This window comes from Amia ocellicauda, chromosome 17 (assembly GCF_036373705.1).
Source record: "Amia ocellicauda isolate fAmiCal2 chromosome 17, fAmiCal2.hap1, whole genome shotgun sequence".
Classification (NCBI taxonomy): Eukaryota; Metazoa; Chordata; class Actinopteri; order Amiiformes; family Amiidae; genus Amia; species Amia ocellicauda.
This window is the reverse complement of record NC_089866.1, coordinates 13,201,156-13,224,730: the sequence shown is the minus strand read 5'-3', so window position 1 is coordinate 13,224,730 and position 23,575 is coordinate 13,201,156. Positions and strand designations below refer to the sequence as shown.

Here is a 23,575-nt window from a genome sequence, read left to right as displayed (position 1 = left end):
TGTTTAATTAGAGCATTGTGGTAGGGGGGTATAGCTTTACTTGAATTCCTTCAGTGCTGCAGGATGTAACAAATGCACATATCAATTGTTTAAAGGGGAATGGATTACATCAAGTCAATGGCTGAACCTCTTAAGCTGATTTGTGGGAATTAATAGTAAAGCAAAAAATGACAGAAAAGGACATTTAATTGGTTTAAGTTTTAAGTTTGTTTTCAACATTTTGTATTTGACATCATAGTTCTTAAATGGTAGATATATGATGTACTGGTAAAAGGCATTTGTCACACACAACCCCACCACCCTCCATCAATCATGCGATTACGAGATTTAAAATATTGACAATGAAACAAATATGCAATAAGTGAGCATCTTGTCGAGATAAGTTATCGTGCCTTAACAGGATGCCTCTATGGCAAGCAAAGCGTCCATCTGTTTTCACTCTGCAGGTCCAAAACTCAAGGGCAGGGTGAATATAAGAAGAAAAAAAAGTGTGTTTACACAAGGCGCTGTTGCATGAATTTGATACTAGATAGGCCGGGACCAGAGCCAAAGCAGGGAAGCATATGGAACTATTATAGCAGCATGCGATTCACAGAGTGGGTATGCATTTACACTGAGCAGTTGCACATAGCTTTCCACAATATCTCCCCGGTACAACTAAAATGCCTGAGAGCTGCGTATAGAAAAAAATAAAAATAATAATAAATCTGCATAGAATCTGTATTCCTTCCCTGGGTCTTGCTTTGCTTTGTTGACTGTGACTGGTGATTCAAGTAAGTCACATGCCTATGGACTAAGGGGACAGAGACACACCGATTGTTCGTCACTGCCATCTTGTAACCTCTGACATGCTTGTATCACATGGTCCGTAGGTGGCCAGAGCTGTACATTTGTCAACACAGAGTATTTAACAGCATCTGCAATCCTGCACGCACACATAAAAAGCTACTAAATTTTCACACAAGGGCTCTATTTCTTATTGGCATCTTTAGGATACACAGGCAGTAAAGTTAATACTTTGCATCATGGAAAATGCAATTAAACATGTTAAATTATGTTTTCCTGGACTAGAAGACAGGCTTTTTTTCCCCTTTTGTTTTGCAGTAACATAATTCCTTCTGCAGTGGAAAAGTGCTAATACAAAAAGAACTGTTGGGAATAATTGCCTCCCACACTAACTTACCCACAATTTTGAAGTTGGTCCCCATCAAGAGTCAAATATTTGACTATTCTGAAATGTTTTCCAATTGTAAGAGCCCGTTTTAACATTGTCCTTAACATACAAAAATGTATTGTACATCTTAAGCAGCATTATGTGGTCTTGACAATGTTCAAATTATAAAATCTATTATTTATACTAGGACTTCACTGCCCTAGAAACAAAACCTACTTAATTGCTCAAGATTTGTTTTACTTCTATTGCCCCCTTGTGGTGAAAATAATTAACTTTTTGAATACCAAGAAAAGGAAGGTCAGTTTTCTGAATGTTTCTAGGCTGCATTCTTTTTGAAGGCTACTTTAGGCGTAATTGAATACATGTGGTCAGAAAAAGATCAAATACACTGATTTGCATTCATTCTTAAGTAGCAACAGTGTCTTAGGGAGAAATATCAAATAATGATATGGCTTAGAATACAATTATAGTTCTACAGGCAGAATGGCAGAAAGGCAGAATATATTTGTAAATTTAAAAATAAAAATGCAACCTATAGCTTCTCTACTTTTATTCAATCAAATGTAGCATATCATACAAGTCAAAAGTTACATGAAAGTAAGAGACCTGCCTGTTGAGCTATACATAAAGAAAAACACATTCTCTCCTGGATTGCTAATGTGTGCTGATAAAAATAAGTAAAAAAAAAACACCTTTTGACAGAAACGTCAAGCAGTACCGTATATCCCATACAATTTATTGGATTGCATCTGACTTAATGTAACATACTTGTCAGAAATACTTGGGAAAAAGACCACTATTTTGTACATTTTATTGTTGAAAACTATTTTTTGATTGCAGGTAGTGGAAGACTTCAGATCTTCATTTTCATAACATTAATTTTCCATGTTTTTAACCATGCTTTAAAAACTCAAAGCAATTTGGCATCTTTAATAGTCACGGTTTTTGCAATAAACATTTTTGTAATCGGTATCAGACAAATGTATAAAATGTATGAAACGTCCACCCTAGTTTTCACTCGGTTTTTGCCATATAAATCCATTCCCTACAATAAATACAAATGACATCAGTGTGCGCCAGGGTGAGGGAAGGGACAACGTATATGTCAAGCATTTACATATAAATAGTTCATCCACAGTAGAACAATTTCTTCAACTTTAGGAGTTGAAACACTTCCCAGTGTTTACCATTTTGACATATGCAACTGAAAAACAAACCAAACCAATTACAAATAAAAAAAGTGTAATTTCTTTGATTTAACATTCCAAATATTCATGGTTTAGAATGATTTCAAACCAAATAAGATTAATAAATGAATCACACAAACAAAGACTTCAAATATTGAATACAATCCTTACTGTTGAATGAGAAGGGTGTGGACATGCTTTTTAAAGCCTTTTTTTTTTTTAAACATACAAATTCCAAAAATTCTGGTATGACTAAATCCATTTTAATTATATAAAAAGCAGAATATCATGGTGCATTTCTTTATTCTTGAGTAACTGAATGGCTGACCACCTACATACATGAGGCCTGTAAAGTCTTTGATAATATACCTGGTTTAGGAACAACCCAAGAAAATATATTTGCCTATGTTTCTATACTCTGAGCTTCATAAAAAAAGGAAAAATATAGAAATAAGCTTTTAAACAATAAACAGAATTAAAAGTTTTTGTACATAAAATATTTCATTTATATAATTCCTTCTTCAGTTCATCTTACCCTTTATAGAACTGTACATTTTTGTTACAAGCGAACACAATTCCTTTGAAAACCGCTCCAAAATCCCATCTGCAACAAAATAGGTGAGTATATGCTTTTCAAATAAATGCAAGAAATATTTAGTTTGTTTTTGTGTGTTTTTGTTTTTTTTATATAATTTTAGTCAAAGCCTAGAAAGTGCTGGGTATTAAATCTTAGGAATTGAACCTAGAGAACAGCTGAAGTGGAGGAGGGAAAGGAGAGGGGCTTGATTTGATCAGATCCTTCACAATGACTTTGGAATTGTTACCTTGGTAGAGATCACCCCCCGTGGTTCATATCACAGGGCACGAGGAGTTTCACTCGACTATAGAGGGTAGCAGCAACACTGCATCAAATGTAAAAACCTATCAGTAGAGCACAACAAAATATCTCGCATGGAACAAGGCAAAGATCTGTAGATTGTGAGGTTTTTAAATTACGTACATGCGTTTTAGCAATGTGTCAATTACAATACTTTGTATGTAGTCTGCCCTTCCCACATCTCCACTGTTATTTTCTCTTTCTGATGTTTAACAAGTCTTCTTTTGTATGCATGGTCAAAGTAGTAATAAGAACTTAATATATTTATATACACAGGACATTTAAATATCAATGTATTCCTAATTTTGTTTTAATACACAACACTATATATATCGTGTGATCAGAAAAGCAGATACTGCACTTTTTAACAATAAATCATAAACATTACAATGCAAGTGCTGAAATGAGAAGAAGCCTGTGCAATAAATTGAGTATTGTGGCAACCTCTGAATTCAACGAAAGAAGAAGGACATTGCTAATGTTTTCTTCCGCGGTTACAGAAACGAAAACAAACCCAGTCAGCTGATGCAACTTTCTAACACACACACACACACACCTAGTTTTCCATTTTGGCTTGAAAAAGAAAGAAAAAAAGCTCAGCAAGTCTTTGCATATCTGAAATGGACAAAACTATCCACATACCAAAAACAAAGACTAAAAAGCAAACCAACTCCTTTTACAAACTTTGTAACAAATCTGTGTAATTGTGCATTTTATTTTTTATCATCTGAATGGCATTTGTGAAATACCTGAACTGATGGGAAATTGATTGATGAGGAATTGATATTTACAATACATCAGGCAACAATGCTTGGCTTTACATGAACAGGAACTTCTTGAACTGCATTGTAAAATGCACTTTTCTTTTTGGAAACATTTAGTCTTAAAGTATCTGCTAATACGCCGACATTGTTTCTACTTACTTACTGAACACCTAAGTCAAAAGGCATTTAATGGAAAGTGACGTCATTTACAATTTGACCACTCCATAATGGTTTTAAAGGAGGACCTTTGTAAAAAATAATAAGACGACATGCAGGCACTCCTCTTACTAGTCTCACAGAAGCAAGACTTCTGGGACAATAAATGTAGGCACCATCTATGGAACAAAACTCACAATATTGTGTGCCACAGACTAATACAGAGGAGTGATGACCAAGCTACATGGATCGAACTTGCAGATGCTGAGTTTAATAGTAGCTTTTCAGTTACTGGCCACTGTAATTTAATTTTATTCATGTTACTGAAGTTCAGATTTCTCTCCCTCTCCAGCCACAACCAGCAAAAAAAAAAAAAAAAAAAAAAAAAAAGTGGCCAACTTTGTAGCTGATGTATACCAACTACTTCTACACCTGCATGCAAAGAAAAGACTGAAGCCTCCAAAACAGCTATCTATATTTGGAGAATACGTGTCCCTGTTTGGATTGCCTCCCTCAGTGGCGTCTCATTTTTACTTTTCTTGCCGAGCTGGCATTATCGTCAGGTTCGTCGCTGCTGCCTGCGGCCTCATAGGATCTCCTCCAAAGGTTCTCCGAGCTCGAGCCACTCCTTCGTCTGTGTCTCGGTAAAATAACAGAGCGCCGGTTTTCTTCTTTGTCCATTTCCAATATGCGTGGCCTGTGAAATCAAACAGAACTTCACGATCACTAAACAAATACGCAAACATGACAATATCCCAAGGACTTTCCTGGATAAACTCTTCCAAGATTGTCTTCAGGTGCAGAGGGTACAGCTCTTCCAGGTTAGTACAAATTTTAAAATTAAAAGCACTACATTGATTTATAAGAAAAGTGGTGAAATACATACATCCTTCAGGTCAATTAGGGGGGTGATGTGTAAATCTTCCTGAAATTCAGAACAGGTGGGTAAATTGACCCCATTTAAATGTTTGGTATCCATTTGAAAATAAAACAGAACGGCACATCTTTTGCTAGCATTTTACCACATTTACTGCAAGAAACTATTACTAGGACTGGATGGATACTTTCCATGCCTCTAAGAAAGGAGATTAAATAGAACGATTGTACATCTATAGCTTCTCTACACAACACCTTTCCTGAGAGAAAGTGTACAAAATATAAACATAGAAAACTATGAAAAAAATAAAAATCTTCTGGTCTCAATTCCTTACACTGTGTGTGGTAATGTGAATATATTACATAGCTTTGCTGTAGAAGATTTAGCAAATGCATTAAAACATATTCCATTCTACACCTATTTCAGAAAGTGCTATAATTCTGAGTGTGGACTGGATTCGATCAAGTAAAACCATTTCCTCATCTCTTGGTTACATGGAGTACAGATTTTTTTGTAACACGTGGCTAATGCTCAGATCTGACAAACCTTCCTTGGTATAGAACAGGCAATTTGGGCAGGAAATAGAAGAGAGCCTAAAAATTACATGCACAGAGAGCTGCTGCTGACACAAATTTCTTGTTGGGGATTAATGCAGTATAAATAAAGAGAGGGAAAGACATGAACCAGGTGGGAACCAGTGTGTTAGATAAAAAGTTTTAAATTATTTTTGCACAACCTTCAATGATGGGGATTGCAGAATGAATTAGCAATCCAAGCAAACAGTTTGGGCTGCTTGGATTAATTTGTTTTACTGCTCTTCAGTCTGTATGAAAGTAGTTACATATTTGAATTGTGTAAGGATAATTTGTGAAAGTTGGATTAATATATATATATATATATATATATATATATATATATATATATATATTTTTTTTTTTTAAAAGGTGCCTCTATGAAATAGTGGTCTAAAAGTATTGCAGGTTGCCAAGTAGTTGGGACTTTTGGTTGATCAGTACCTTGTCCTATTGACTCACCAAAGGCAAGCTGTGTTTAATGTAAATGACTGCTGTGAGACAAAGATCACATTGCAATATGTTAATTGCTTCTCTCGGTGTATGGCTGGCAGCCTTCTTTGTTTTTCTTTGTCAAATCGCAATATAAAGAATCAATATTGGGAAGCTGTGCACTTTATGTAAACAAACTAGTTAGTTACATGTTTGCATAGTATATTTGCAATGGTAAAACTTTAAAACTTGAGTTTTGGACTACTGTACTCTTATAAGGCAATGGAATAGCATAACAGAGGAATGTAACACTTCTGGAAATAGCAGTAAATAGTACTTCTTAAAATGCTATTTTTCTATTAAACTTGACTTCCAGAAAAACATGAATGTTCTAACTGATAGATATTAATATTTGAATAAGGCAATATAGTATTCTTGCAGTATATAGTTTCATAATCATAGAATGATTTGTCTGATCCCGTAATGTTACATGTTAATTCGTGTAAACATACACACACACACACACACACACACACAAATCAAGAAAAGCCATGGAAATATGCAATCTTGACTATTCAGACGATGAGTTCATAGAATACACAGCTGATTGCTAGCAAAGCATAAATGCTGGGAAGGAAATCCATTCTTCTAGATGTAATCGCAAGGTTTTGTGGTTGTTTCAGTTTATGTTCTTTTAAAATTAGCCATGGTTAATGGCTCCAAAATTACATGTTTGTCAGGAGTTTATAAATCACTTTAAAGAAGGACTAGTAAGAGAAAACAACGTTCAAGTCCTTTAAGGGTGTAATACCTGTGAGCTGCATCAGGGTCTGCCTTCCGATGAGATCGCTTTGGTTTTAATACTGGAGGACTTTCAGGAGTGGAAACAGGAGGAACTGCATTACTTGGTGCCTTTGTTTCCAATCTTGGTGCATCAGGTCTTGTTCTATTTGCAAAAAGAATGAAAACCACAAAAAAACAAACAAGTTATCCTGTTTTTCTCCATGCCCCCCCCAACCCCCCACAGAGCATACAGATTATGAAGTTTATAGAATATAAACATTATGTTTTAAGACTAAACAAGTCAAGAATTTTACTTAAAAGACTTCATATGACAAGGACATTTTTTCCTAAAGTGTTGTCTGTTTGTTTCCTATGGCAGAAAGACTACTCACTTTCTCAGTATGATGACAGCTCTTCTTTCCTTGATATCCTGTGGTCTAATACAGTGGGTAATTTCATCTGCTGCATAACCACTGCAACAAAAACACAGGCATCTGTGAATCCTGGGAATAGCACTGCTCCAAGAGAAGAACTCCAGCAGGCATACTGAAGTCATAGCGAACGCGAGAGTGCCCCACATTTGCCATTGTGTTTTAAAGTTGCGTCTTATTTATTTTATATATATACACTTTTTTTGCATCGTGAAAGGTATATGAATATATACACTTCTTTCAAAAGTTTGGGGTCACTTAGAAATGTCCTTGTTTTCGAAAGAAAAGCAAAATTATTTTGGCCATTAAAATAACATTGATCAGGAATACAGTGTAGACATTGTTAATGTTGTAAAGGACTACTGTCGCTGGAAACGGCCGATTTGTAATGGAATATCTACATAGGCTTATTCTGTTTATAATGGAGTGTCCAGCACAGTCACCTCTATTGATCTCAACCCTATCGAGCTGTTGTGGGAGTAGCTTGACTGTATGCAAGAAGTGCCCATCAAGCCAATCCAACTTGTGGGAGGTGCTTCAGGAAGCATGGGGTGAAATCTCTTCAGATTACCTCAACAAATTAAAAACTAGAATGCCAAAGGTCTGCAAGGCTGTAATTGCAGCAAATGGAGGATTATTTTACGAAAGCAAAGTTTGAAGGACACTATTTCAATTATAAATCATTATTTCTAACCTTGACAATGACTATTTCCTATTCTAACTCATTTCATGTATGTTTTCATGAAAAACAAGGACATTTCTAAGTGACCCCAAACTTTTGAACAGTAGTGTATATACACACAAACAATAGTCTACTTGTTGAAACTAAGTACACTTTAAAATTAAACAAAAAGATGTGTAGGCCCCATGACAATGACAAGTGCTAAAAGGTCAATTAAACTGGGGAGTTTAACTACAGTGAGAAAAATGGTTAGGACTCTGGGAAAGCTGAGTATAACTATAAAATCCTGATCTTAATTGGAACAACTAGTAGTAATAGAATCATATTCGTACTCCTCCAAACACTGCACTATTAAAAGAGCATTTTTTAAGTGTTTGAAAGGGTATACTAGTCAGTTTTATACATTGCTTGATAGGCTGTCATTGTTCTGCCTGTGATTTAAAAGTATTTTTCCATTTGTACATTACTGAACCAAGATGGAGTACAAGTTTGCTAAACAGTACAATTCATTATGCAGACTATTTTAGATAAAATCCCCTTTGTGCAATACATTTATCCTGCAGGCTGTTCACTTGGCTTGAGTCAATGTACACCAGTGAAAACCAATGGAGTTCTTCTACTTGAAACTCCTCACAAAAAACAAGCTGCTTTATCTAGTGCGCCAAGCTCAGGTACAGTAAGACGTATTTTTGTAAATTGTGTTTCCTAGTCTATTGAGTCTTTAAAATGATTCAATTAGCATGTTTTAGCAGATTGTAGTCTGTTCCCAATCCATATGAAATGAGAAACATGAACCACTCGTGGTCCAAAAAAAGTCAAATTCTTGTCAGTTGCTGGCTGCTCCCTGAGCCAAATTGATTTCCATTTTGCTACAGCAACACTGTATACACAGCTGCAAGAGTTTTCTAAAGAGACCACTCATGATCAGCAGTCCATCCCTAACTTAGAAAGCAAGCAGAGGGATACATGAAATCCATGAAAGGTTGCAAAATGGAAGGAATAGGAAAACACTAAGTCATTAGATAAAAGCACAGATTTCCAGGGGAAAAGGCTGGGGAGAACCCACGTACCCTTTCTGTCTCACTACAACTTTACTCCTGTGCAGTAGCTCATCCTAAACCCAGCTGGCTTCAGCACGGCTGACTCAACCATTCATCTTGAAAACTTTCTTTAGAAGTCTAAAATCTGTAAAAGTATGCTTTAGCAAAAGCAAATGGCCTGTCAACCATGTCAGTGCTACGAGTCTCAGAACTGTTTTTCAAATAAATAATTAAGCTATTAGATGCTGCAATTTGAGGAAAAGGAGACCTCATTGCAGATATATTTAAAATTACAATTTTATAACCATTGTAGAATCAATTGTATATGGGAGTCCAGTTTATTCAACAAACTATGCAAAATATGTAATAATTTCAGTTAATTGCTAACTTGATTTACTTAATTATGAAATGGTTGTTTTAGTCCATCTCACAGGATGTTTTTGAATAAGTATCACTTATACATAAAACATGTTTTTTACAAAACACATAAGAGCTCTTCAACAAGAATATATTATAGAGCTAGGATTATTAAGTAATTACATGCACTGACTAAACAAGACAACACTCTCAAGGACGCTATGAGGCTATGCTCAATAAACCTCTACAAAATTTTAGTTTATACTCATAGCTCAGGCCTCATACACCAGGACAAATAATTGTTCTAAGTTATAATACAGTCTTGAGTCACATTTTATAATGATCACTGTTGGCATAATCTGACATTAAAAACTGAAAACACTCTTGCTTCCTACAAGATGTTTCCTGGAATGTCAAAGACTGTTCCAGATTCTTTGTTCACAAGTCTTATAATTAAAAACTAAAGAAATCTGTTATCTTCCTAGTGAAACCTTTAGATTATTCTTCTCTCCATACACTTTCAGAGCTGCCCTGGAGATCAGTACTGGTTTAGGGAAATTTCCAATGGCTAAGGATTGCTATTGTAATGGGGTGTTGAGCTGTTAAAGATAGTAACCAGTGAAGTCCCTAAGGTAACTAATTTTACAGTAGATTGTAAATACTAGTCACTTAACATTGATTCCCTAACTAGTTATCTGAAAGACACAGAGGGAATTTTAATTTAGGTTTTGAGTTTAGATTTGTATTGGGGTGGCACACAAATCAATCTAATGAAAACTCCTTATGGAAAACTCAGAAAAGGTACATTGATGCTATTACTACCAGAATGACAATTTTAAACTTTTAGATACCAAAAGATGGGAATCAAAATACTCAAGAAGATGAAGGATTGTTCAACACGGTCATGATAGACTTTGCCAATTACTTAAGGAGTACATCACTATCATGAGCAACAGGAGATGCATGCTGTAGTGGGAGATTAACATTGTTAACATATCCATGCAGACGGGAGTCTGAATATTACCCCTCCAAGTTTAAAAACCCAATGCTCGGATTTCTTCACATGTTGAACAGGACAGCTTTCACATAACACACACACTGCAACCTGTAGTGCATGTGGGGTTAACCAAAGCAATATCCCAGTATCAGTCTCACTGATAACACGCAGCTATGCTAATCAAAACGCAGATATTCTGTACATTTTCATTAAAAATAAAAAGCAGCACAGGTCTGGTTTGAAGGAAAAGTGCTCCTTCAGGACCAATCTGCTTGCTGTACACAAGAACAGGAGTACAGTACAGGAGAAGACAGAACAAAGATAAACTGACATTTAATTGCGACTCTCTGTGGAGATCAATATAAACAGACTTTTAAAACACACCTAATAGAGTATATTGTAAATGGTAACCGATCAATTGGCCATTGCTGCGTGCTGGGAACATACCTGAGCACAGTGACACTGCCTCGCCTCACCGGGAGGAACAGCACCGGCTCGGACACTCGGATGGGCTTGAACTGAAACTTGCAGCCGAAACACAGCGCCGAGTCGCTGAAGAAAGACACGGACACGATGGGCCTCTCGAAGATATGAATCGGGTCGACGTGGGACACGATGCAACCTCCGGGCTGGTAGTCGTTAATGACGGCGCTGTTGACAAAGCCCTCGGGGATCACCCGGTTGGCAACCAGTTTCTTTATCACCAACTCGTCGACCCAGTTGGGGATGTCGTCCACTTCCCCTTTAGAGTAGAGCCGCTCCTGCCCCGGTCCTCTCTTTTCCAGCTGGGATCCATAAGTGTAGCCTTCCCCAAAGAAGTACTTGTTCCGAAGGGGCGCCCTGTCCACCGTGTGCTCCCGATAGAGGCCCTTCTCCCCATTCGAGACGACCTCGTCGATCTTGGCCTCGATCAGAGCGCAGTCCTCCGGGCTGAAGATGTTCACCTGCCGGATGCCGGTCTTAACTTTCCGGGCCTCCACCTCTCGCTGCTCTTCGTAGTCGCTGTAGTCCTCCTCCGAGTCGTGGTACTTTCGCTTGCGGCCATTGCTTTGCTCTGAAACTTTGTTTCTGTGGGGGGTCATGGACTTCAGTTTCTCTCGGAGGTCGGTATAGCCACTTGCTGCCATTTTCCTAGATTATACAGGGCGCTTAAAAAACCGGTATTTCTTTCCCATATTTCACAGGCTTTGCGTGGAACCACTGATTGACAGTGACGCGATGCCAGCAGTTTCTCTGGGGCATCAAACAATCGTGCACTTTGTTTCTGAACGACAGGGCTACTAAAGACTGCGCTTTGCTACTGCGGCGACTCGGAAACAACTCGCTCCTCCAGTATTATACTTACACTCGCTGACATTTTAACATCTATTTTTTGTGTTGCGTGGAAGTCACGATAAACGTATAGCTACCCTGATAGAAACTGAAATGAATTTGACTTAGTCACCACACATCCTGAGCACCAACAAACGTTTGCAAGTCGTATTTAATCAAATGCTAATAATAACAATAACGGTCATAAATATTGGCAATAAACACACCATATATAAGATGTAACAAGTCGTAACGTTATCCTCGGCTTGACAATGTGTTTTGCGTAGCGGCAGTTAACTGCCAAGTCTCGCGGCAAGAAAGTACAACCCCACCGGACAGCCGCCGACGGATCTAAGTCCGGTAATTAGATTAACAACTCGGTATTGATATTTACAATATACCGCTTTTATTTAAAGCCACTTGCAGAAAAACGAGGAGCAGAAATAAACTCGTGTAACCCAGCCGCACAAACGCGCATGCTCCTCATTCCGCGCGTGCTCAAAGAAACTGATTTACGCTTTTTGCTCATCCATAGCAACCGCTAAACCCAACACTTAACAGTCGAAGAAAACATTATATTCCACCGAAGCACGCCAGCGAAGAAAAAACGTCTCCGAAGGTAAGCCAAAGTTTTAGTTTTTTTTTCCCCAGTTGATTTAAATCACTACCATCCTTCCCCAGACATCCATCAGTGCATCCCAATCCAGTTTCTCCAGACGTCACAGCCAAACCGCGTCGCGCTACCGCCCGCCTCCTTCGTCCTGTGATTGGTCCATCTCACCTTAAACAACGCGGGTCTGTGAACTGCGAGGCCACCCATTGGGTAGAACACTTGCCATTTGTAATATATGCTAATTTGTTCAATCCATCAAGAGTGGTGGAGGAACATATTCATGGGTCTTAAGCCAGGGAGCTGCCTATGTTACTGCCTATTGCAAATGCTTCTTATTAAAAGTCGCATACTTCTTTTTGATACATTATAAAGGCCAGCATGCCATACACAATTAAACAGTATCAAGTGTGGCTTTCGATAGAGTACACATTTGCTGGAGAAGATTTGCCTTTAACGTTACCATTACGCTTCACAATCATAACATTGGTCCTAGTTGTAAGGAAAATACGTGACCAAATAAGCGTCGGCAAGGGCTGACGGTACAGTACAGGCTCACACCCCCATCGCCAGCCATGTGTGCTGCAATGTAACGAGTCCTTCGTTTTAGCAGTTGGGATATGGCCAGGTTACGCTAATGACATTAAGCGTACATTAAGGTTGGTGATATTGTGTCATTGACCTGAAAGGTGAACACGTTCGTGTAGCGTAGATGTAGTTCTGCTCGGATCTGCGCTGCCAACCAATGGGATGGCTGGGATTCTGCAGATCTGCGCAGAACCGGTGTTCCAGTACTGCCGTTCGCAGTCAAATTACTGTGAATTACATTGCAAATTACAGCAAAGTTACATTTCACTTTAATCAATACGCAACACGCTTAATTCAGGTTTGTATAATATATAGAAATATAGACATTTCTAGATTTCGAATGTGTCTACCATTGTCTACGGCTACAGAAGATACCCCTACTTCATTAAATAGTTTTTATGTTTGTTATGAGGAACTTTCATTTCTAAAATGAACACGAGTTTTCTTTTAATCCAACCCTTCTTTTCCCATTTCTATTTTAAACTATATTTGCATTCGTTGATTGTATTAGTACTTCACTTTTCCCTGTTTTATGTGTGTACATATGAAATACACTGTTCAGTTGAAATTTCATATCACGGAAATACAGGCGAACTTATCCTAAATAATGTAGTTTAAAAAAATATATGTAATACATTTAACAAATTTAATTCGTCATGGATAAGGGCGTTAATGCCAATAATAATAATAATAATAATTGGTGTTGTTTTTACAAGTGTTAAAATACACGTATTTTGTGAGACTTAAAATAGTTCATATTCTTGAGCTGCACTTCCCATTTATTATATAATAACTATATAATGGATGTTGATATGATTTAGTTTATTTAATGTGTAGCTTGAACAGATTGTGCTATGTTCAGGTTTAAAAAATAACGATGTGTAGCTAATGCTTATGACAATGATCAGTTCAGATTAATGTTGGTTTGCGCTGGTTTCCTTGGACAAGGGCGTCTGCTAAGAAAATACATAATTTGTGCAGCGCTTGAACCCCTTTCTTATCACCATCATTACACGGATTTCTTATTACATATTATATAATGAACAAGTCACATACATCCACTGAAACTCCGTTCATATAATCAAAGAAAGAAGCGCGTCCTATATTCAGTCAGAATAAAGACTATAGTACTAGTGGCATAAATATCTGCGTCACGTTCGTTAGCGCAGTGCTGCACATGTCTGCGCTGCTCCACCAATGGCATCGGTGGGATTCTGCAGATCTGCGCAGAATTGCGACCAGAGCACTACTCGATTCTGTGTACAAGAATCGCAAATATCTGATTGCCTGCAGTTTTCACCTGCGAGATTCATTCAATACTTGGGCGAGTCCCCAGGGAGGGCGGAGAGCCAGAGGGTCGGTGCGCAGCTGTCTGTTTATTTCTGTCCCACTTTTCTTTCAGATATAGAATCAGCTGAGTCATGCCTGCTGGCACGTTCAGTTCTTGTCCCAGTTATGATCACGTAACTCCAACTTAACTTCAACCTGAGCAGCACATGGCGTCACTCTTGATTATAATAGGTACCACATTCTTAATTAACAGATGTATGTATACCACTGGCAGAATACATTAATACCTTAATCAGAGTTCAACAAGTTTAAGGTCAGGGGATAGGGTTTATACATGTGAGCAACATTAGAACTGAGTGCATGAAGCATTCATATGTTAATCCTGTGGGATTCATACATTAATTCATAAATAATTGGTTGTTATTATTGTAAAGTGTCAAAGGAAATGGCATTACAGGTCCCTTTTATTTGAGGTTAGACTGAGGTGACCACATTTGCTGAATGAAATCTGGGAAATACAATGCTTTTTTAATCACCAAGCGATGTCCCGATAGGTGCAGTAGTAGCTAAAGTCAGAGTACTTACTGTATTTCTCTGACCAGTATATTGGTTTTGGATATTTATTTATTTATATCTATCTGTTTAGGTACACTAAAAACTACCCATCCATCCATCTGTCTATTATCTGCAAGCATTTGCTCTCAATAACTACAGTGGAATAAAAACAATCAACAGAGTTGCAAGATTTCCCCTGAGACATGAAATTATCATGTTTATTAATGAAAGAAAATTAATGCATACAATTTGAATTTCAGATCATAGCTGGGGATGGGCGATCACTCAGACATGCACAAATCGTCTGGAAAATAGGAAAAGAAAAATACAAACGGCAATGTCATCATGTCCTTGGATTTCCTCCACCCCGATAACTGCTGCAATAGGCTGACAATAGAAATTGTTGCAGGGGTACTTTAACTGAAACAGAAAGATAATCAAAATGCTGCTCGTCATGCAGACTGATGTAAGCGTACAATGCAGGGCTCTGGTCTAGTGTCTTTTTCCACTAGTATGCTGGAGAAAGTCAGTCAAAGGGAAGGGGGTGGACATGAAAAAATAAGCTGATTAGTTACTGGGGTGGGGTGGGAGGGAGGATTGAAGCAACAGATGACATATTTGTGATTTAAATATTTGGTAACAATGCAACCGGTGGTATAGACATTACAGCAAATGGACGTACGGCATGTGTAGATTTATAAACCAGAATAACCCCTGCCATTAGACCCTTCACATGTCAGCTATTCTAACTCTCAGTACTCCTCTGTGCTGTGGTTATCTTAACTGTACAAGACAAATAGCTTTTAAAATAAAATAAATACAAATTATATAAACTATATGGAAAACTCCCTCCAAAGCATGTTTTTTTTAATGTGTATCCTTAAGAAAGAGATATTCCATAGCATCAGCATTAATAGGATGGAACCTTTATTTTTTTAATTGAATTTGGAGAATCTTACTTGAAACATTTTCTTTCAGTGTACTGTAATGTTCTACCTATCCTAGAAATGGAAGAACAAACAACATGATCAAGAGAATACTTATTATGATTTTTGTGTATTGTATTACATTAAAATGTGGTTTTACATTAAAATAAAAAAGGTTATACACAGAAATCTTTCCTTGGTTTTGGTTTCTTTTGTTTTTTTACAAAATATATTACTAGTATTTCTGGAGTCATTGGACATATACATATGGAATACACACACACATTATATATATATATATATATATACACTCACCTAAAGGATTATTAGGAACACCTGTTCAATTTCTCATTAATGCAATTATCTAACCAACCAATCACATGGCAGTTGCTTCAATGCATTTAGGGGTGTGGTCCTGGTCAAGACAATCTCCTGAACTCCAAACTGAATGTCTGAATGGGAAAGAAAGGTGATTTAAGCAATTTTGAGCGTGGCATGGTTGTTGGTGCCAGACGGGCCGGTCTGAGTATTTCACAATCTGCTCAGTTACTGGGATTTTCACGCACAACCATTTCTAGGGTTTACAAAGAATGGTGTGAAAAGGGAAAAACATCCAGTATGTGGCAGTCCTGTGGGCGAAAATGCCTTGTTGATGCTAGAGGTCAGAGGAGAATGGGCCGACTGATTCAAGCTGATAGAAGAGCAACTTTGACTGAAATAACCACTCGTTACAACCGAGGTATGCAGCAAAGCATTTGTGAAGCCACAACGGATGGGATGGGCTACAACAGCAGAAGACCCCACCGGGTACCACTCATCTCCACTACAAATAGGAAAAAGAGGCTACAATTTGCACAAGCTCACCAAAATTGGACAGTTGAAGACTGGAAAAATGTTGCCTGGTCTGATGAGTCTCAATTTCTGTTGAGACATTCAGATGGTAGAGTCAGAATTTGGCGTAAACAGAATGAGAACATGGATCCATCATGCCTTGTTACCACTGTGCAGGCTGGTGGTGGTGGTGTAATGGTGTGGGGGATGTTTTCTTGGCACACTTTAGGCCCCTTAGTGCCAATTGGGCATCGTTTAAATGCCACGGCCTACCTGAGCATTGTTTCTGACCATGTCCATCCCTTTATGACCACCATGTACCCATCCTCTGATGGCTACTTCCAGCAGGATAATGCACCATGTCACAAAGGTCGAATCATTTCAAATTGGTTTCTTGAACATGACAATGAGTTCACTGTACTAAACTGGCCCCCACAGTCATCAGATCTCAACCCAATAGAGCATCTTTGGGATGTGGTGGAACGGGAGCTTTGTGCCCTGGATGTGCATCCCACGAATCTCCATCAACTGCAAGATGCTATCCTATCAATATGGGCCAACATTTCTAAAGAATGCTTTCAGCACCTTGTTGAATCAATGCCACGTAGAATTAAGGCAGTTCTGAAGACGAAAGGGGGTCAAACACAGTATTAGTATGGTGTTCCTAATAATCCTTTAGGTGAGTGTATATATATATATATATATATATATATATATATATATATATATATATATATATCAGCAAGTGCAAATGCTTTTAAAGACATGTTAATGATCACAATATGGAACGTTAGATTTCAAAAAAGTAATATATTGCACTTTCATGATGAGAAACATTTGTATGGAAATATACAAAAAAAACCCACTAAGGCATATAAACAGATACTAATATACTAATACAACTTTTTAAAGGCATTGATTAGTCACATATTACTTATAATTGAAGGATGGTACTATATACGCATTTTTAAACATACATTAATGTATGCATTGAAAAGCAAGTGTTTGTGTGGGTTAGATGCAATGAGGATACTTCAAGTTAAAATGGGAATAAATTTAGTTATACGCAACGTTTGTTGTCTTAAATATAAAACCACTTAAAAAAAGAGGTAGTTGAAATATAGGAGTTCTGTTTTGTTTTGTTGTTTGTAGTTTCATTTGTGTTATTGTAGAAAATCAGATGTATCTGCTGAAGCACAGGGAGCTGGGGTGTCAGCTGGCTGGACTCAGAGCAGGGTGATCTCACTGGGTGGCAGGGTTAGTCTCTTCTCCCGTGCCGACAGTAAATTCTCCATGTGCATGGCGATGACCCGACACAGCTCCAAACCCTGCAAAGACCAGTCCACACAACATTTTAGAAACACATCTACAAAAATGTTATACATACCCCTCTTAAACCTGTTTGAATTCTGTGCATTTTTTTCTAATCCAGCTCCCATCTGGAATAGACCAGACAGGACATTTTTGGATGTAAAAATGCTTTCCATTAACCTTCTCTTTGAATGTTAAGTGTCCAAATAATGCCGTTTGTTTATATCAAAACAGCTGTGTTTGTATCACAGAATGCAATACTCTAATCTGCCTTAGTTGTGGTGTCTTCATAAGGACTTCATTCAAAACCCTGTGTTCGTCACTGTGTCCAGAAACAAATGATTGTTTATATGTTAATCCAAATGTAAAAATGGTTTCCCAGTGTTGCTTGAGTTCATGTAAAAAAAAAATATATATTATATTTTCTCACTCCTTTCAAATAAGGAATAGAGGTTTTAATGGAAATATTTTGTGCGAGTGACAGATCCAGGTTTTCGTATAAAATTGTGTGTATTCATTTGAAATGTTCACTTTGAACATAGTGATTATGAATAATAAGTAAAATAACCTATTACTATGTATCTCTCAATCTTTCTTTCCTTCTTTCTTTCCACCATGTCTCTGTATCAATCTAATACAGTGCATTACCAAATACTAGTACTACATGTTCTGTGCCAACTATAAAGTTCCCTTGTAAAAACCAGACAATCCACAATGACCACAACTATTTCTTGCCCTGGGTATGAGATGCATTTGTTTGTCATACGGGTGTATAAGAATGTGATGTTAATGTTTAATGTTTACATTTATAGACAATATAAAATTGTATTTGTCCACAGAAATAGAGTGTGTCATATTAGAAGCAGAACTTAAATCAAATTTTGTTTAGTATAACAACCCTTTTATCTAAAATACTTGTTGACTTAAATAAAGGTGCTTTCATTTTTGTGGTGTAAATTATTGCTGTTATTTGCAGATCGTTATGACACCGTCTGACTCAGATTCTAAAAACAAGAACGACTCCGATACAGAATATGTTTAGGAATTTAACGTACCTTGAGTAAACTGTCTGCAACATGACATTTGTATAATGAAAAGCAAATAGCCATAAAGAGAAATGGTCCTTTAAGATATGCATGATCAGGACAAATCTTCCTGAAAAGCCATATATCAATGTAGACCATGCGATAATGTTGTAGGGGTTATATTGGACTCACAGTGTTCTTATAACTGCAGATGAGTCTTACGCTTTCAGTAATGTAATAGAAATGTGTATTATTATTATTAACATGCTAATTTTATCATTATCAACCTAATGAAGAGTTACATTTAACAACTGAGCAGTATACCTGACCTTCCAACTCTTCCAGCTGCCCTTTGCTCTTCTTTGGTTAAACCAGACAAAATCCTTGAAGTCGAACAACACTTCCCAAATGACTGTATATCTGGCTATAAGCTTATGTACATTGTTAAAAACAATTTTCTAATGGATATCACAGTTATATGTTTCATCCATTTGTTTTTCTTTCATTTTTGTTATAAAGCTGTGTGTACTTCCATCTGAAAGTATTGCTACCATCATTACAATGATTTGCCTTGTAAGTGTGTATCTGGTTTTCCAATGCATTTCTACAGCATTTCCTGGTGCTACCCCTAGTGTGCTTTGCAGGAAACAGTTGTTTTGCTGTGGCCTACTATTTAAGCATGAACCGAATCAGAGAACATTGAGGATAGTTCGAATCACAAATTACTAATTTGTTTTATATCATTTTTTAAAATTAAAAGTAGTAAAAAGTAGTTTTTAACAATACAGTAAACAAGTTTGTAATTTACAATTCTCGGAAAGGTCAAAGGTCTGATTTGGCCTTGGTCGTAATCTTGGTGCATCCTCACTGTCCCAACCAACATACTATGCATATTAAATTTCCCAACCCCCTAGTGACTGAAACTGTGAATACGTCTGTAATGTGTTCAGCTGTGGACTTCCTTCTCTATATATACACCCAAGCCAGTTCCGGTGCTACTTCCTATTAGTCATTCTAACAGCGTGTCTGTTCTGCATTGAATGTATAGATCCTTATCAAACCATTTGCCCAAGACAATTTCATTAGCCAATACAGCCCTCTTATATGAACGTGTATTGAATATTCATATTCACAATTCACAAAATTGAAAAGCTCAAATCAAAATAGTTTCTTAAAGGTGTAACATGGTATTTTTTCATGATTGTTTCCAATTTAATGTTTGATAGCAATTTAAAGTGTTGTAGCGGTCACCTGGCTTAGAATAATTTAGAATAACTCATAATTATTAGAACAGAACTGATTCATTTATTATTATAATTTCTTATTATATCTTATTGTTAAAAATACTTTTCTTTCCTGCTTGACAGTCCCCTCTTTCCTCTTATCCTTCCGTTTTATCGTCTCTCCCCGCTCCCTCCCACAGCACCATTTTTCTCCAGTCTGTTCCCCTGTTTTCTCCTTTCGTAACTCAATGTATGTGTGGTGGTAGGTTACACCACTGTTTTATCACAGTGGTTTATTAATAGTGTTGTCTCAATGGGAAATAGCTGGCAGGGATTGCTGTTTAGGACACCATTCACCAAGCTGAAATCCTGCCTATGTTTCTCCCCATTCTTGAAGACTGATCTAACAGCCATGTCATCAGTTTTAATAATTCAACCGCTCTGTCCTTTCTTATCTTAGTCCGGAGTTTTGTCAGATGGCTGTGATGTCTGTGACTCTAACAAAAACGCTGTCCCTACCAGACTTGAGTCACAACAGCTTTCTCTGACAGCTTGTGTCTTTCATACTCCCATTTATTATTGTAGTGTGGCCAGGCCCCACAGTTAAGAGATGAATTATGTAAATCTACATTATATAATATAATGAAATATATTAGTTATTCTGTTATGTTAAAAAAAGCAAGAAAAAAAACTGCTCAGGATATTAAACCTCCATGCTGTATGCTGCAGTACTCACTTCCTCATGAAAGAAACGCCTTCACTTGAATCACAGTACATAAGGGACATTTCCATTTATATTTCTGTGCAAACCTTAGTCTCTCCTCTTTGCAATCTGTCTAAAACCTAAAGACATGCTCTTAATGTCAGATAATCCCATTGTCTTAAATACCCATCTGTTGTGCTAAGTAGAATTTATCATGATCATGATTCTACTACTTGGATAACTTTTAATATTCAATTGGGAAACTGGCATGGTTCCTAAAATGATGGTTTTATGCATCTTTACATGTTGCTAATGTTTCAGGATGTGTTGTATCATAACTTCATGGATAATGGAAAAAATACAAATTCACTGGATTTGCATTCCCAGCGGCAACTTGAGTCATAATTAACAAGTCAAATGAGTGTTAGTATATCTTACTCCATATTCTTCCACAAACAACCTCAACTTTGCATTAATTTCCTGTAATTGGAAAGGAGATTAATAACTTTCCTTTTCTCTCTAAGCCGTGGACACAGTAACGCTTCATGTTGTCTATGCAAACTGTAATTACTATCAAGGAGTACAGATATAGAGTACGAAAGTAAAGACTAACACTTGGTTGACTTGATAATAATGACTCAAGCTGCCAAGGAAGACAAATCTGGTGAATTTGTAGTTTTTCCGCTATCCAAGATGTTATGACACAACACAACCTGAAATTCTGGAAGAGCTCACATGCTGGCTTTTGACAAGCTGCTTACATGTTAAAATCAATCTGGAAGAGTGGTATACATCTTACTTATGCTCTATAGCAACACATGAAAACGCATGAAACCATAATTTTAGGAACTGTGCCAGGTACCATTTAATCTGTTTTAGATCATAACATTTATTAAAGTTGATGAAGGTAGTTCATTACTCTATTACCCAATTAAGAACAAATAAGAAAAATAGTCTTCTGGTGGCAGTAGCAGAATGAAAGCGGGAGTGATCACTTAAAATTAAAAGAGTGAATCAGAAAGGATCAAGGAGGGCTTAAATAATGTCTAGTATTATTTGATTGGATTTTGCTCATTTGCTACATAACAAATAGTCCTCCAAGGTTCTGGCAGAAATGCAATGAAGTAGAAATACTGGCATGACCTTGCACTGGCTTTCAGTCTTCATAGGATCTGTGGGAAGAACAGTCAAACAGGGTAATACAAGGACAGGCAGGGGAGATAGTTGTTGCATTCATACCTGCTCGAGTTGGAGCTGTGTGATGCGCTGAGACATCAGGTCTCCCAACATGATCTCCACATAGGGGAAGCTGGAGCCGGCTGTGGGTCTCTGTGTGCGGGTGGACTGCACTTCTTTCAGAGGGAACTTCACCAGCAGCTCCTGAAATCAACAGGGGAGCAGGGCTGTACTGAGGGAGTCTGTTACTGAACAACTGTGTCTTCAGATACAAGTTTGCCAAATATAGAGGTGAAACAGATGTGTTTAATTTGTGATCTTGTTATATCAATAAAGGACATACAAGAACTCTTAGATCGCACTCCTCGTTTGATTCCCTCTTGTTTATTTGAAGATATCTACTTTGCTGAATTTGCTGTGTGTTTAGGGGATTTCATCACAACAAATAAGAATATAATTTAAGGATATGATATACATGATTTGGAAAAGTGGTATACAACTTATACAATATAGCAACATGCAAAGATACATAAATCTATTTCAATCTATTTAGTTTACTTTTTCTTTGTGCATATAGGACCTGGGCTGCTAAACCTGTGATGATAACCCCATGGTCCAGGGTTTGATCCCTGTATGAAATTTATGAGATTTGAAAATGAGATTTATAGAACGTTCCTATATGTCAAAGGTATACAGTGCCTTACAGTACAGTATCTAGTCCTTCTAATAAAGAGAAAAGATGTGAACATACGTGGGAGTCCTTGCTGAGGAAGTTGAGGCCATTCTGGTTGATGGCCAGGATGCAGGGAGCCACAATGGAGCTATTACTGCTGCTCTGGATGTAGAAGAAGGAGGAGCCAAACATGGGGAAGGCGCTCACTAGCCCTGCAGTGAACAACAACACAAAGACTGACTGACCAAGAATAACTCACAGGCACAGTGGGGATCAGTTAAGTAGAGTAGAGTGACAACTCCAGTCTTCTAGAGCTGGGTTTCCACTGATTTGAAAGGTGCCTGTAAATTAGCAGCTGATTTAGACTTGGAGTATAAGATTTCACCCAATTATCTGGGGTGGATTAAAAAACAGGAAACTCTTTTGATCCTCAAGGACTGGAATTGTCAAAAAAAGGCTTGGTTTAGAACATCACTGTCAAAGAGCAATTTAAATCCATCTCAGCAGGAAGATTACATTTTGGTCTCAACATGTGGGAGATTTGTTAGGAAAAAACTATCAAAAACAGATTTGAATTTAAAATGGAAAAGTTATTTTTAACGAAAGCTGCAAATTTAAGATTGATTTCCATCAACGTTATGGCGTCTTATAGTAGTGGGTGTCTTAATTTGAACCATCAGACATATATTATCATGAATCATAATAACCATGATCCTGACTGTATAGCTATTCTTTAAGTGGAAAGTTTGACATTACCAAGTCCTACTGTGTTGCACTGTGACCTAATACATTTTTAGAATAGATCAAGATGTAGTCCACAGTAAGCAACAGCAGCATTTTCACAACACACAACACTAGGTCATGAAACTTGCAGCTCACATACACGGGGGCCTCTGTATGGTTGGAGATGTTTGTGGGACACCATATCATTGATGAAAACTAGATTTAGGAGAATTAAATCTTCAGAATTGTAATTGTGTGTATAGTTTTAAAAGCAGATCTGATTTTCATTCATTACAGGTGA

General features: G+C 37.3%; 2 protein-coding genes across 2 annotated transcripts in view; both read right to left on the bottom strand.

Moving 5' to 3' along the window:
• Nucleotides 1-1,709: 1,709 nt before the first annotated feature.
• On the bottom strand, nt 1,710-12,340 carry alkbh5 (alkB homolog 5, RNA demethylase). The gene is made up of 4 exons (XM_066689193.1): nt 10,777-12,340; nt 7,215-7,295; nt 6,851-6,985; nt 1,710-4,855 (listed from the first exon to the last, which is right to left on the bottom strand). Exons 1-4 carry the CDS (start codon nt 11,454-11,456, stop codon nt 4,672-4,674), a joined length of 1,080 nt encoding a protein of 359 aa, XP_066545290.1. The 5' UTR covers nt 11,457-12,340; the 3' UTR covers nt 1,710-4,671.
• Nucleotides 12,341-17,148: 4,808 nt separating this feature from the next.
• myo15aa (myosin XVAa) overlaps nt 17,149-23,575 on the bottom strand; it is an 83,139-nt gene continuing 76,712 nt past the window's right edge. Inside the window, exons 62-64 of the mRNA XM_066689194.1 lie at nt 22,630-22,763; nt 21,942-22,082; nt 17,149-17,768 (exon numbers count right to left, since the gene is read on the bottom strand). Coding sequence (XP_066545291.1) covers nt 17,667-17,768; nt 21,942-22,082; nt 22,630-22,763 — 377 coding nt within the window. The 3' untranslated portion in view covers nt 17,149-17,666. The remainder of the gene's footprint in view (nt 17,769-21,941; nt 22,083-22,629; nt 22,764-23,575) is intronic.